Source organism: Podarcis erhardii, assembly GCF_964252035.2.
Source record: "Podarcis erhardii genome assembly, chromosome: 16".
Classification (NCBI taxonomy): Eukaryota; Metazoa; Chordata; class Lepidosauria; order Squamata; family Lacertidae; genus Podarcis; species Podarcis erhardii.
The window spans coordinates 31,509,395-31,525,267 of NC_138514.1; the positions used below are offsets into that span (position 1 = coordinate 31,509,395).

Sequence of the window (15,873 nt, forward strand, 5' to 3'; positions counted from 1 at the left end):
CAGCCTCTACAGAGCCATTCCTGATTTTTTCCTGCCTTTCCTCCAAGGAGCTCACGGTACGTAAATTGTTCCCTTCCCTCAATATATATTAACCTATCTGCAAAATGGGAAGAGTGGTCAACCTCACACAGCACGGAAAAGTCTATGAAGTTACTTTGCAAATGAAGGATAAGGGAGGAGGTTTTTTTGTGCCTAATGTAAACAACTTCAAGCTGCTAAATGGACCATTAACGCATCATCATCTTCTATCCAAAACTGGGTGTGTTCTTAGATACTTAATGTTGTGCCAAGAAAGCTGAGCTCTACAACCTAAACAGATTATGCCATGTTACATAATTTTGCTAGTCATTGAGAGGTTCAAGGTACTGAATTCCTGATCCTCTCTGCTGGAAATACTGGCCACTCCTTTCCTGTTCTGCTGCTTGCTTTCAGCAGGTGTTGTTCCCAATTCTGTGTTGCCATATAAGGGGATTAAACATAAGAAGAACCCTACTGGATCAGGCCAGCAGCCCATCTAGTCTAGCTTCCTGTTCTCACAGCAGCCTCTAGAAAATCCTCGAGCAGAACCTGAGCACCAGAATGCTCGCCCCTCCTGCAGTTTCCAGCAACTGGTATTCAGAATAGTAACTGTCTCCATCAACACCTCCTCATACCCCAAGATTCACCAGTTGGAGCCAGCTGTAAAACAAGAGCTGCAAAACTCTGGTTTGGAGAGATCACCTAATGGCACTCCATCAGCTGCATACTTCGATCTGCATATGCAGTTGGGATTCCAAAACCCTGGTCAATCTACTGCAGATCACCCAGTGATTCACCATGTATCCCATCTTAACCTTCTGCCAATACCAGCTTTTAAGGAAAGGATTTCCCTTATAAATAAATAACGAAAGCAGGAAGTTCCTTATCCAGTCTCACCACTCCTTATCCAGTCTCACTGATGCCCTCTAATTTGAGCCAGAACAAAGTTTGGAAGGATCTGTTCTAAGGCTCATCAGTCTTGGGGGACGATGGCTTTTGAAATTGAGTTCATATACTCGGCTCCCCCAGGTTCCAGATTCACAAATAATAATTACTGGTGACTTTGGGATTGTGTGCAGTGAATTTATTGCTCAGCTGTTATACTTCGTATGTGTCAGGAAATTGAGGTTTCATCTTCAGACTCATGCATAAAGAAATCCAGGAAAGGCAAAAACATCTACTCTGAACAAACTGAGTATTCTGCAATAACATTAGTTGCATTTAGCAATCTAGTATGTATTGACATTGGCTGTTCCACAATCTCCTGCAAACATTTTATCGCTGAAAACTTAACTGTGGCCCTGTTTTAAAAGGAAAAAAACACCCCACTCCCCACTTCCGTAAAAGGAAACCCCAAGAAGCCTGCTTTATTTTTCATTACTTACAAGGAACAATATTACAGAAGCTGAGAACAGACCTTGATTGTAATCAGGTCATTTAAATCGACCTAACAGAGGAGAATTCCTGGTATATCGGCTCCCGCATTAAGGGATGGGGACAGGAAGTACGACGTAGACATTCCGCCACAAGCAAGAAACTTGGCATTTTGCTAGCCCTGATCAGGTTCCTCCCAAGCACTTGACTGAACAAAGGAGGGGTGATTGATCTGGGATTTTTTTCCTTGTCTTGTTGGTACACAGGTATTAAATAAAGATCAACAGAGAGAATTGGGAGGGAGGTGGAGCTCATGTAGTTGCAAAGAATCAGAGGCTTGGGGGATGAGGAGTTACACAAGCCTCTTGCAGTCTTAGACATGAACAGCTGGTGGAGGCAGTCTGCTGTACAGTGGTACCTCAGGTTAAGTACTTAATTCATTCCGGAGGTTCGTACTTAACCTGAAACTGTTCTTAACCTGAAGCACCACTTTAGCTAATGGGGCCTCCTGCTGCTGCCGCGCCACTGGAGCACAATTTCTGTTCTCATCTTGAAGCAAAGTTCTTAACCTGAAGCACTATTTCTGGGTTAGCGGAGTCTGTAACCTGAAGCATATGTAACCTGAAGCGTCTGTAACCCAAGGTACCACTGTATTAGTCCAGTCAGGATGCACCCAGGTAGCTTGGGGCAGGGGGAGGAAGCAAGCAGGTAAGAGCTTGCAACACCTCCGTGGCATTGCTTTCCTGTGCTGAGACCCAGTGTTCTAATGTAAGGAAAATGAGCAGGGATATGATGCATACATGGAAGGCTTTCCTCGCAAAGACTGGCTCCGCCTCTCAGCCATCCTTGTTGTTCTGTGTGGGTGGCAAGGGGACATTTCCCCTTCCAGCCTCGCATCTGCTCTGTTTTTCACCTGCCTCCTTGCATGTGTAGCATTTGAATTTTCTTAAAACAAGTCGCCCACATTTCAGGAGCTGTGGACTGCTTGATTTCTGAAGCATCGTGAACAATTACCTCTCTGGTAATAGCTCGCTGTGGAATTCCAACCTGGAAAGTTCATTACCGCCCGGAAACCCAATGCCTATGCAGTGGTGGCACATAGCCTTCAAGTTCTCTCCCTCCCAACCTTTTTTGGGTGTCCGCATGATGCTTGAATCTAAATGATGGTTGTGGTGCTGCTGGGTGGCTTTGCCGACACCTCCTTGAGCTTCTGCCTGTCTGACAGTTCACTCGCTAGTTTCTTGCTAGCCTCTTCGCCAGTTTTCCCTTGTCCCGCTTTTGTTCTCTCCGACCCCGTTCTTTGTGTCATCAGCTCTGCTGCTGCCGCCTCGTTGGTCATCCTCTGCAACGTTTCTAATCCAGCTGGCCACAAGCTATTTGTGGTGAGGAAATCGCCGTTGCTCCTGAGGGGCCGCTTGCTTGGCTGCCTTTTCTTCATATAGGAGAGTTTGTTTGCCATTGCAACAGTGGCCACGAGTAGACATACACAAATGAAGATAAGCACCCCGATGATGATGAGGCAAATCAGTATGAGCCTTTTGCTGTTCTCTTCGCAGAGTTCAGCTTTCATTTGATCCTGACTAGGAGTTGCAAGTTCTTGATCTGGACCAGTAACGGTGTAGGGAGATGGGGGCACTTCTGGTGCAAGCGTCGAGGGCATTTGCGGGGCAGTTGAAGTCTGTGATGAGGATTGAGAGGTGGATGTCCAACTAAAGGTAGTTGGCGGTGTTGTGGATGTCGATTCAAAGGTGCTTATCTGTGTTGTGTAAGTAGACGTCTCCCCCAAAGGCAATGTTGTAAGAGCCCCACTGGTGTGTGTTGGGGTTTGAGTTGTTGGGACGGTGGGAGTTTCTGTTGTCATCAAAAGAGTTGTGGTAGTGTCTGCTCTTACTTGTATGTGAAATAGCAAGATGGCCCACCAAAGGAAACCCAAATCCATGTGAGAGTTGCCCATCAGTTTCATGTTCATGGGGACGTTTGCTGCCTACAAGAATAATAAAGTGACAGGGTTGAGTTTGTTTTGCACCCACAGAAACACTTGTTTCAGTTGTCAGAGAGGCTTCTCCTGAGGGAGAACTTAAATATTATCATGTTTGAATTGTGTTGTGGCATGGTTTGCTTATTCGTTTCTAATTACCACATCCCTAGGTTTTAAAGCAGATAAACACCATACTATAAAAGCATAATAAAAATCAACAAGCCCTGTGTAGCTTGTTATTATGGATTAAAGCTTAATCTGACTTTGGGTCTAAGGTATAATGGCTTTCATCTTATAAACTAAACACAGATTGAAGGTTGATTGCTCATAATTCATGTTCTTTCTTCTCAAGCCTCATAGATATTAAGAAAAATATAGTTTCTCTTTTGGTTATTTATAGCATCTTCTGTTCTGTTAAAATTGGAAGGGATAAATGTCATGGCTGTTTTCCCATCTGTGCTGAAACTTAAACTGCTTCTCCGAAAGATTCTTCCACAAGCCATCAGTGCCTTGCAGAAAAGTAATAGAGGAGGTTTTTAGTTATACAGTACAACCAAAATGTATCATTTTTTCATGAAAAAGCCCTTCAGAAGGTAGACTCTTTGAGAAGTTTTTTTAGTGCCTTTGCTATATCTCTGGTAACCTTCAGATACACCAGTGCTTTCCAGCAAAACAAAAGGACAACGCCCTCATGTTCCTGTGATCATGAACAAAGAGCCCCAGGCAATCTGCACATATAAAGAAGAGCACAAAAGCAACTCTTCAGCAGTTCATTTTGAGAGCTACATTACTCATCTAATATAACATGTTCCTTCTGCAGTCAGTGAAGGGGCATCCTATTGTTTTGATGCCTGCATGGTGCTTCTTTTGTATGAAATGTTTTGGAGAGAGGGGGCTGTGTGCATCCTGTAGATCTGTAGGTGCCCAATTCAAAAATTGGACATCCACCATGGAATTGGGTGTCCTAGAGTCCATAAAGCCAGTTCACATGTGTCAGGGGCTCAGGAGCTGAGGCACAGGGAAGACGGGAGATGGAGAGCGAGGGGGAGGAATCCGAAGGGAGCGTAGGAGGGGACAGTGGTCCGAGGGATTCCATGAGCCTCTCCAGCGAATCGGAAGATTCACAGAAGGGAGCGCCAGTGGCCAGGGGCAGGGGGGTCCCAAGGGGAACGCCCCAGGAGCAAGGGGGCAGCAGGGACTCCCAGAGCAGTAGTTGGAAATCAGGACCAGCTTCCCCACCAGAGCAGAGTGGGGGGGAAGAGTCCCAGGCATCGGGGCCAGTGCTTTCCCCACCAGGGAGAGGAGACGAGGCAGAGCCTACCACGCCTCCCTCGGAGAGTCGGACAACGGAAGGGAGGTCAGATCCGGCCAGTGTCACGGAAGAGGGAAGCAGTGATAGAAGTAGTGTAACGGTTAGGAGAAAGGTCACTGGGTTGGCGCGAGAAGCAAGTTCAAATGTACAGGAGCGTGGGACAGCAGAGAGTGAGGATTGGGAACCGGGTCCTAAAGCACGCCGGAGGCAGGGGGAGGAGCTAAGCGACTCAGCGTCGGAAGAGTCCAGAAAGGGCAATGCCCCAGAGGGCAGGAGGACCCAGAGGAGAAGAGAGCAGCGCAGGAGGTGCAGCAGGGCTAGGATCTTAAACTGGTGTGGAAGGGGCGGAGACTCAGACGGGACTTCGCCGATCTAGAGTCTAGACGTAGGGCTGCACGCTCTGGCTTTGAAATGGAAATTAAACTTCAATAAAGACTTTTGTACATAACATCAGCCTGGCGTTGGTCCTCTGTGAGCTGGGACCTAGAGGCAGCTCTGACAACATGTAAAAAAGGACGCATCATATAACAATAGATTGCAGATCTAACCCACATTGGGAGAGTTTTCCTTCCACTCACCTTGTGCTAACTTTGCATGTTGTAGGAAGAGAATTTTAGTGAGAGATCCCATTGAAAACTACAACCCTCCTCTACCTGAAGTGGTAAGGCAAAGGTAAAGGGACCCCTGACCATTAGGTCCAGTTGTGGCCGACTCTGGGGTTGCGGCGCTCATCTCGCTTTATTGGCCGAGGGAGCCGGCATACAGCTTCCAGGTCATGGGGCCAGCATGACTAAGCCGCTTCTGGCGAACCAGAGCAGTGCACAGAAATGCCGTTTACCTTCCCGCTGGAGCGGTACCTATTTATCTACTAGCACTTTGACGTGCTTTCGAACTGCTAGGTGGGCAGGAGCAGGGACCGAGCAACGGGAGCTCACCCTGTCGCGGGGATTCGAACCGCTCACCTTCTGATCAACAAGTCCAAGGCTCTGTGGTTTAACCCATAGCACCACCCACGTCCCCTATACCTGAAGTGGTACCGTCCTGCAAATATCAACAATTTGGGGGGGAAATTGTTTTTTTAAAAAAGCGCAACAACTTGGTCGGCCCTCACGCATGTTCACTTCATCAAATCTGGCCCTCTTTGAAAAAAGTTTGGGCACCCCTGATCTAGCCCAAGCATTGTTTACCTTGCCAGTGTGGTGTAGTGGTTAAGAGCGGTAGACTCGTAATCTGGGGAACCGGGTTCGTGTCTCCGCTCCTCCACATGCAGCTGCTGGGTGACCTTGGGCTAGTCACACTTCTCTGAAGTCTCTCAGCCCCACTCACCTCACAGAGTGTTTGTTGTGGGGGAGGAAGGGAAAGGAGAATGTTAGCCGCTTTGAGAGTCCTTCGGGTAGTGATAAAGCGGGATATCAAATCCAAACTCTTCTTCTCTTCTTGCCTGGCAGTGACCCTCCAAGGGTTCAGGTGGAGGCTTTTCCTAGCCCTGCTTCCCAAATTCCTTCTACTGGACATGCCAGGAACTAACCCTGGGACCTTGTGTACACAGAGTCCGTGGTGTCCTGCTGAACTACAGCATCTCCTATGTATGAGCATCAAATGATGAAGCTGTCTTCTACCAACTCCAGTCTGTGTTCATCTCTAGCCCTCTGTTGTTTGCTTGACCAGCTCTTTCTGCACTCTCTGGCTATGTGTTGAACCAGACACAAGCTAGGAGCCAATGACCCATGTAGTCTAATATCCTGTTCCCACAGTGGCTGACCAGGTGCCTGGGGGAAACCTGCAAGCAGGACACAAGCACAGAAACACTCTCTACTCCTTTGGTTTCTGGAAACTGGTATTTAGAGGCCTTACTGCCTCAATCTTTGTTATTCCCTTCCACAAAGGGAGGGCAGGGACTCCAGATTAAAAATTTACAATAGATGTACATCCGCCCATTTTCTTCCTTGTGCAAAACTTGGGTTTTTGTTTTTCATGCCCAGAGACTGGCTTCCTTCCCTGCCCCCAACCTTTCAGATATTCTTGTTGTTTTTAGATTGTCCTTCCTGGATGGTGCCAGTCATACCAAACTGAAAGCATCCTCGGATGCCCACCATTGCCACACCGCGATGACTACAATGCTGCCTTATGTGCCTCCACTGCCGGCACAAAGCACTCACTGTTAATTGTAGTAGCTGATGGTTGATGTTAAGGATTTCACTTAAACAGACAAGAGCAAAGGAACTGACCATTAAGGGCTCTTTCTCTCTTTCTCCACCTAAGCTCACTCTGGCAAAGTGGCTGTTTTGTTAGAAAACAGTGTGTTGGGCTTTCCCTAAGCACATTGACAGGTTTCTAATTGTCTTTTTCTCCTACAAGAATGCCTTCCCTCCTCTGTTACATAAATAACATTTGCGGTTCAGTTAGCACCAGGCCCTCGCTTTCTTCAGTAAGTTTCCTGCTTTGCTGCCTAAGGCTCATTGGAACAAGTTAGTTTTACTTCTTGGTACTGGAAACCTCAATCTGGGACCTGCTGTGAGGAAAGATAGAAACAGAACCAAGTATAAAAGGTAGACATACACTTACCTGGAGGAGAGGTCAGCGAAGGGTTTGACTTGGGAGGTCTGTGATTCGCTAGCTAATCGCACCTCAATATTTGTCTGCCTTACAGTGGCAAACTCTAGATTCTGGAGTCTAGAAGGTGGGGATGTTTTTATGCATTGAAAGTGAATGTGCCTCTGAAACATGGTGTTTAGTTCTCCATTTAGAGAACTAAACCACAGAGATGACACATTTCCTTTCTGGTGTAAGTACCCTGTGACGTGTTAAGAGGGAGGGAGGGAGAACCACCATCTTGCCTAAATTAGACCTCCAGATTGACGGATAAAGCATTTGCTTTAAGGCAAGCCTGTTTCTCCAAGCAGCTGAGTACACTGCCACGGTCATCTTTTTCCCTTTTCTTTTTATGTAAATCGATTTGGTGGGGAAGTTGATTTATTGCAGGCTCCTAGAGCCTGTGTGTTGAGTCAACTCTTGAGTATGGAGGCAAAGATTCGCTGTCCAGTTTATTGAGATCTGTCTGACACTCAGACTTCCATGTAAATTACCGGTGTGTCTTTCTTTCCAGGGCTGCTTTCACATTTATTTTAATTGCCTGTAGGGTAATTACTTTTTTTAGCAGGCTAAATCTGGTGGGAGGTTTGGCCAAGCAACACCTGGAGGGCCACAATTTCCTCATTATATTTCGTAAAACTACAGAGAGTTCATCCTTTGGGCTAAGCGCTTCATTCTAGCCGTTTGTACACGGGACAGTTGAACAAATAATGGTGGTGATCTTCCACTACTACAGGATTAGTGTACCTGTTACGCCTCCCTAAGGAATTAGATTAATTGAGTAATATCTGCAGCATATACATCTATCGCGCTCGGCATTTTAAGACGTTCTCTGCTGGAACGACTTTTCCTCCTGAAACAACAGCAAAGCTTTTAATTAAGTGTACGACTGCTTTACATGGGCTTGTTTGGTGTCCTGAAAGCATCTAAATGCCTCCACTCCTGTCCCTTCATCTCCTGCTATTCATTTGAGCGCTCTTAGACACATCCAATTAAGCAGCAGGATGCCACGTTTCAGCTCTTGGCAAATGAAACATCTGAATTATAATCCCATCAAATGGCGGGCTTGTAATGGAAATGCCAGTACTAGCTTAATTAGGGCAGCACTGCTCTAATAAATGACCTCGTTTTCGTGTTTCAGCGCGGGCGTAATTTGAAAGTTTAGGGAAAGCAAATAAATCGGGGTTTGATGTAGAATCCTTGCTGAGATATCGTTGCTGGTTTGTTTTTATAGAGGAAAAGTTTAAGAGTGCCTTTAAGTGGGAAGGCCAATTTCGAAGTAATTGATGTGCTATTACTCCCTTTTCCGGCTTTTCCAGTTGAGAGGTTTGGAAATTTATCTGTCACTGTGCTTTTTGAAGGGAATGTTTTTGGAGTTGGAGGAGGTCCTATGGGGGAGTTCCAGATGTTTGTGCACCATAGGTTTCTCATAGTGATGGTGTTCAAGGACCAAAAAGCGACTCACATTTCTGAGCAAGGGTGGGAGACCTGCGGTCCTCCAGATGTTGTTGGCTTTCAACTCTGATCAGCCCCAAACCGCATGGCCTAGTGGTCAGGGATGATGGGAATTGTAATCCAGCAAAATCCAGTGCCAGATGAGGAGACTTTTTCAGGCTGAGGGCCACCATGCCTTATGGGCAGCCTTCTGGTTGCCGGTGATGATGGAGCAGAGGGGAAAGTGAGTGGAGCAGTAGATGTGATTCTTACCATCATACAGTAGGCTACATTCCAGCCACTCAAGAGCCAGAGGTTTCTTCACCCTCACAACTATCATAGGTCAGGGACACATTCCAGCCAGGCTAAAGCACCCGAGGGGCCTCAGAGCAGGACCAGTGAGGGGTGCGGCCTTGGGAGAGTCCCAAGGGCCAGATAGAGAAACATTGAGGGCCACACTTGTACCATGGACTTGAGGTTCTCCATCTATGAAAAGCATAAATGTGTGTATCTCCTGCAACAAGGTCCATGCAATCTGGAAGACTACAATGAGGGTCATCAGTCTTTTTTGCATGTCATGTGCGCTGTTTCAACAGTTCCTGCCTCATTTGAATGTCTGAATCAGTCCTCAAGACTGAGCCATACAGTGCGTGAATGCAAACTTTGGTTTAATCAGACGGCAGTTTCCTACAAGGAGCTGCACGCAATCGCATCTCTGACGAAATACAACCATGTGAAATGTCTGTTTCCAAACACCAGTGATTCACGTTCATATATTAAAGCCTTCCCCAACCTGGTGCCCTCCAGGTGTTGTAGGGCCACAGTGCCCATCAGCCCACAAACAACATGGGGAGTTGTTGTCTACAACATCTGGAGGGCACAACTCCTGCTCCACAGGATGACATCTTCAGATCTCATAGAGTCACATTTCTTCTCCTTCCCAGCCCCTAGTCGAAGGACCCCCCCCCAAAAAAAATATATATATAATTCAGATGTGGTGAAATAATTATGGCCCTCCTGGGCCATCCACATCTCCCCAGATTTGCCTTTAGTATAGCACCAGCTCTGTCTATAATAATTGCATTTATTGTGGCCTCTTCCTCAAGAGGAGATGAAAATTTCAGTGTTATTTCTTCCGTTCTTTAAAATTCCTTCTTGTCTCTAACATGACAGATGAGCAAAGTCTAAATTCTAATCACTGCTGTTTGTCCCTTGCCAACAAAGTCACCCTGGAGCTAATTCTTCTGTGTTCCTGTTTCCATTAGGGGAAAGGGGTAATCTCTCTCTCACACTCTTTTTTTATTGCTGTTGCTGAAGACTCAAGCCAAGCTGCACCCTAACATTTCCCCCCCTCTCAGCTATTTATTTTTCCTTTCTAGGTTCAAGACTGGCCAGATAAATGGTGATCTGCTGATATACCACGTCTTGCTAACTTTGAAGCCATACTACGCTAAGCCATATGAGATTGTGGTGGACCTCACTCACGCCGGCCCCAGCAATCGCTTCAAAACGGACTTCCTCTCCAAGTGGTTTGTTGTTTTCCCGGGACTCGCTTACGAAAACGTCACCGCTGTTTTCATCTATAACTGCAACTCATGGGTGAGGGAGTACACGAAATACCATGAGAGGCTTCTGACGGGCCTCAAAGGCAGCAAGAGACTCATCTTCATTGACTCGCCTGGGAAGCTGGCAGAACACATAGAGCATGAGCAGCAGAAGCTCCCGGCAGCCACTTTGGCCTTGGAAGAAGACCTGAAGGTTTTCCACAATGCGCTCAAGCTGGCCCACAAAGACACCAAAGTTTCTATTAAAGTGAGTCTCATGCAACGCTGTGGTCTTTGCCCTTAGGGAATTGTGCCATATATACATTTAGGGCAGTGTGGATTCTCCATTTAAAATGAGCAAGTGCAGAGCATTGCATGGCCCTCCAGATGTTGTGGGACATCTACTCCCTTTTAATCGAGTTCTGTTGGATAAAATACCCTCTCATCACCGCCTTGCCCGCGTCCCAGACAACACTCCTCTTCGTTCCTTTATCCCAGTTATCTTCAAAATATTCTTTCAATTTCTTCCTGGCCTCGTGGATTATCTTTTGATCATCCAATAAGTAGTCGTTTAATTTCCACCTAAACGATCTTTCTTCCAAACCTTTAAGTTCCAATTCCAGAGGGCTATGGTCTGAGATGACTCTTGGTTGAATTTCTACCTGAGATGTTCTTGGTGTCAACTCATTTGATATCCAAATTTGATCAATTCTGGACATTGATTCGTTTGGGTCGGAGTAAAATGTGAATTCTTTTCTCAGAGGATGTCTTAACCTCCAGATGTCTATTAGGTTACAGCTCTTTACCATCTCAAAAAAAGACTTGGGTAACTTCCCTTCCTTTGAGTTGTTATTTCTTAGTCTGTCCATTTCTAAGGAGACCACCCCATTCATATCTCCCATCAGAACTATCTTTTGGTCTGCAAATTCTGATAACTTGTCCTCCAATTTTTTGAAGAATTCGGATTTGTTTTCGTTTGGTGCGTAGATCCCGACCACCATTATTTTTTCACCTTGCCAATTTATCTGGATTGCCATCATTCTTCCTTCATCATCTTTGAATATTTGTTGTGCTTCGATTTTACTTTTAACGTACATTACCACTCCTCTCTTTTTCTTTTTATCTGAGGATATGAATTCATTGCCTAATCTCTTATTGATCAAAATTTTTCTATGACTCCTTGCAACGTGAGTCTCTTGCAAGCAGATTATATTTAGATTTTTCTTCTTTAAAAGTTGTTCCACCTTATTGCGTTTTTTCCTATCGTTCAAGCCATTCACATTCCAATTCCATATTTTTAGAGCCATGTTGTTTTAATTAAGTGTGTTTAGATTCCTTCCTCCTCTTCTTCCTCCCCCTCCTCTCTCACCTCCTCTTCCTCCTGTTCCTCGTCTCTCTGGCCGTTTTTCCTCTTTATCTCTTCTCCTCCCGATGCTCCCTTCGCTTCTTCATCTTCTTCCGTCGTTAATTCTTTATACTTTCTTTGAAATTTACTTATTTCTTGCGGGCTGGTCAGTCTATGTCTTTTACTCTTGTAAAAAAAGGAAATCCCCTCGGGGAACTCCCATTTAAATTCTATATTGTTCTTTTTAAGAGTTTGGACTATTGCTTTATAGGGGTCTCTCCGTTTCAACAATCTAATTGGGATGTCCTTGAAAATGATTATATAGCCGCCATCTATAATTAGCCTTTTTTCTCTGTTTTTTTGAAGGACCAAATTTCTCATATCCCTATCTTTGAAGGTTATGAGGCAGTCTCCTGGGTATTTCTTCGCTTTGGTCGTTTTGACCCTCATTCTGAAGGCATTCATTATCGTATTTGCTACGTCGACTTCCTGAAGTTCTAACCATTGCGCCAGTTCTACTATTAACTTTTGTCTAATATTCTCGTTCTGCGTTTCTGGTATCCCTCTCAACCTCAAATTTGTTTCCCGTTGTCGAAGTTCATTCATAGAGATGGCATCCCACATTTCTTCTTGAGCTTTGTTAGTCTCCTGGAGTCCCACCTTAATTTTATCTTCCTCCCGCTTTAATTCTCTTATTTCCATTTTTGTCTTTTTCATCCCTTCTTCTAATACTTGGGTTCTTTTGGATACTTCCTTGATTTGCCCTTTAAGTTCTCTTACTGTCTCATCTATTTTCTTATCTATTTTTCCAATTCTTGCATCTACCTGTTCAATTTTTGATTCTAAGTTCTTTTCACTTTGTCTGATCTCACTAAACATTTTTAATATTTCTGATCTAAAATCAGACTCTTGTTTGGACCCCTTTCTTTCTGCTGGAGTCCCCCCCTCCCCCGCCTTTTTCTGTGTATATGACATTTTAAAATTTTTGGATCTGATTTCACTAACCGTTTAAACTGAACCCGATAGACCGTTTTTCCTTCTTTCCACTTCTTTCCACTTCCCCACACACCAATTCCCCCTTCCCCCCGCAAAAAATTCAATTTAGGAGTAAGATGGGGAAATCTGATTTTCAGTTCCCACTATCTCCTTTGAGTTGCAGTCTTTACAAATTTTAGTCCAGTTTGATCTTCTTACTTCTTGCCACCAATTAGGCTAATCCGTTAAATATGAAGGTTCACCCTCCACCACCAAGGCTCAGTGCCACTGCTCCCTTTTGGTTCTTTCAAAGTCTTCTTGCCCTCAATTGGGCTAATCCACTTTTCACTATATTCTTAGCCTGTTCTTTATCTTCTTGCCCTCAATTGGGCTAATCCACCTTTCACTATATTCTGAGCCTGTTCTTTATCTTCTTGCCCCCAATTGGGCTAACTCCTTTTAACCGCGGTTGAGGCTGCTTTCCAGAGACTCCAGAAGCTCTTCTCTGTCCACCCCCTTTCCTTAGGCAACGCTCTGTTCCATCACTTTCAACACAGTTCCAGTAGATCGGGTGGGTAGGTAGAATAGATGAAACAGTAATATGTTGCAGTCTCCTCTCCTTCCACAAGGGCGCTACAACTCCCTCTAGCAAGGAGGAAGCGGGTGCCGCGAAAGGGGAAAAAAAAGGAAAGAAAAGAAAGAAGGGGCAAAGTACTTTCTCTAAATCTCCCCAGAACTCCACGGTGTTCTCATAAGAGTCTTCCTCACAGAGGGGAAAATGGGAAGGAACCGCTAGTGTCTTTTATTTTGTCCACGTCCCTGCTGAGTAGTTAGCCACTGTCCTGCACTCCTCCTCTTGTCTCCTCCTCCTTCTCCTAGTACGTGCTGACAGTGAGGAAGGTAATGGCGTCTCTAATTTCTCGTATCTTCTCTCACGCAGTGCTTTCCAAAGATCGCACTATCCCCTTCTTTTCCCTCTATCCTGTTACAGGCTGGAGAAACATGGACTAAGTCCGTCAAAGAATTATATAGTATCTTTTTGCTCTCCCCTTGCCTTCCTTCCTAATCTGTTACTTAATATCTGGCACTTTGGAAAGTTTTCGGGGAGAGAGAATTCTGTCCGCTAGCGACACACACGTTTTTCTCCGCTTTGCTTAGCGCTCTGCGTCTAATGCGATTTCGAGTGAAAGTTGAGCTCTCTTATGCTTTTCTTTCTCCAATTCGAATTTCAGCTTAATCAATCCTATAAACCTCCTTCTTTGATTCGAAATTGTCCTTTTTTCTGAGAATCTAGCGCTCCTCCTCCAGGCTCGGGGCTTCGCTCCCCAGAGGCAGTTATGGCTTCCCTCTGCCCGCTTCCCCCCCCGCCGTACTCTTCGCTCCGAAACGGAGTTACCTGACGGCCGGGGATTCTGCGTTTCGGCACCGCGGGAACCTCTGTATCTGTATCGTCCTGCAGATACTTTTCAGGGGTTCGCTGCGCCCTGCGATACCCCTATTTTCCCCCGGAGAGTTCGGGATCCTCCGCAGCGAAGGGATCCCCGCCTGGTTCTGAGTCGCGCTAAACCGGAAAGCCGGGACATCTACTCCCATCATCCCTGACCACTGGTGGTGCTGGCTGGGGCTGATGGGAGTTGGGGTTTATTAAGCTTAGCTGTACAGTTGTATGCAGTTGTAAACAAATTCTGCTTTATTGAAAGCTTTATTCATGCACAGCCATGCACAAGACTGCTTGCCTTGTTGTGACCAAGATTTCCTGATCAGTAACAGATTTTATCTCTGCCTCTCACCATCGCTCTCAAAGTGACTGACCACTTGCTAGAAATCAACCAGGAGAAATGTTAGCTTGCTAGTCAACCATTTTCTGTTCTAAAGTAACCAGTACACAGAGCTTTCTCCTGCTAAATAGCTTGACTCCTTGAGAAGAACCTGATTTCAGAGTGGTTACGATTCTTGTATGTAATTAATACACATACTCCCATAGAGATCGGTTGCCATCCTTTTTGGAAATGGCACATAAAGAATAAATTGAGCTTACTGTTAACTAATGAAATCCCTTACTCTTTTTAAAAGGAGGTAACATAACTGGGTGGTTTTTTTTGGGGGGGGGGGTGTTGACCATGTTTTCCTTGTACAAACTAAATACCTTCCCATAGGTTGGTTCTACAGCTGTCCAAGTAACTTCAGCGGAGCGCACAAGGGTCCTGGGACAGACAGTGTTTTTGAATGACATTTACTATGCCTCTGAAATAGAAGAAATCTGCCTTGTGGATGAAAACCAGTTCACCTTAACCATCGCCAACCAAGGCACGCCTCTCACTTTCATGCACCAGGAGTGTGATGCCATCGTCCAGTCCATCATTCACATACGGACGCGGTGGGAGCTATCGCAGCCAGACTCCATACCGCAGCATACAAAAATCCGCCCAAAGGATGTGCCTGGGACACTGCTGAATATTGCGTTGCTCAATCTAGGGAGCTCAGACCCAAGCTTACGGTATGGATCTCTTAATTTCAACTGAAACTTTGTAACAGGCGCCAGTTTCTTTAAGGGTGTTATTGGCCTTTTCTCCTTACCTCCTGCTTTGAAGCTACAATTTGGCCAGTGTGTTGTATATGCAGCCAGGGTTCTCCCCTTGTGTATTGTGGATCACCTTTACATTCAGAGCTCTTTGCTTGCCTTGGTTAGTGTTGAAGCCCGATTGTCTCAGTTGCAGCCATTATGTAAAAGTAAATGCTTTTGAGGTTACTGAAACTTAATGCTATACAGTACAAATGTTTAGGATTCATATATACACTTATATCATTTTTCAAGCCATTGAGGTGTCAACCAATTGACTTGTGAAATATTTTAATAGACTAAGAAGAAGTTCTTGATTCATTGGTTGGCGTGTTTTAAACATTTCTTAATTGCAAGTACTTCTGAAAACTGTGTGTGGCAAACGCCATCTTGGAAGAGGCATTCCCCATGCTCTCTCGTTCATTCACAGGGGGGAAGGCCTCTTTTAAGGACATGCCCAAGGCAACCCATACACTATCTAGAAAGAAAATGTGCTCTCTTCTTTAATTGTGTTCTCTGGAGGTCCCTAGGCAGACTAATCTTCAACAGATTAGAAAGATATTTTCTGGTAACCAAACAGGGTTAACAGGAAAGGACACCATGTGGAAAACAGCTCGATCTGGGGTTTACTTAACTTTTTTATCAACACGCCCCCTCCCCCTAAAAAATACCCCAGCAGCCTCAGAACCACTCTGGATTTAAAGTGGCTGAACCAGTGCATGAAGGTATACTCACTCATGA

The 15,873-nt window shown here is 45.3% G+C and overlaps 2 protein-coding genes across 7 annotated transcripts in view; one reads left to right on the forward strand and one right to left on the reverse strand.

The window, feature by feature from the left end:
• EVI2A (ecotropic viral integration site 2A) overlaps positions 1-7,604 on the reverse strand; it is a 166,724-nt gene extending 159,120 nt beyond the window's left edge. Inside the window, exons 1-2 of one of the 2 annotated variants that reach the window (XR_014151836.1) lie at positions 7,248-7,604; positions 2,042-3,376 (exon numbers count right to left, since the gene is read on the reverse strand). Coding sequence is in view for 1 of the 2 variants with exons in the window: in XM_081843631.1 (XP_081699757.1) it covers positions 2,549-3,361 (813 nt within the window). In the remaining variant the exon portion in view is untranslated. Of the gene's footprint in view, positions 1-1,087; positions 3,377-7,247 lie in introns of those variants that run through there. The other variant, XM_081843631.1, reaches the window with a different exon arrangement.
• Positions 1-15,873, forward strand: part of NF1 (neurofibromin 1) — a gene marked incomplete at its 3' end in the record, with an annotated part of 165,357 nt that overhangs the window by 108,045 nt on the left and 41,439 nt on the right. For all 5 annotated transcript variants that reach the window (XM_081843430.1, XM_081843432.1, XM_081843431.1 and 2 more), the window contains 2 exons: positions 10,088-10,520; positions 14,729-15,069. In XM_081843430.1, coding sequence (XP_081699556.1) covers positions 10,088-10,520; positions 14,729-15,069 — 774 coding nt within the window. The remainder of the gene's footprint in view (positions 1-10,087; positions 10,521-14,728; positions 15,070-15,873) is intronic.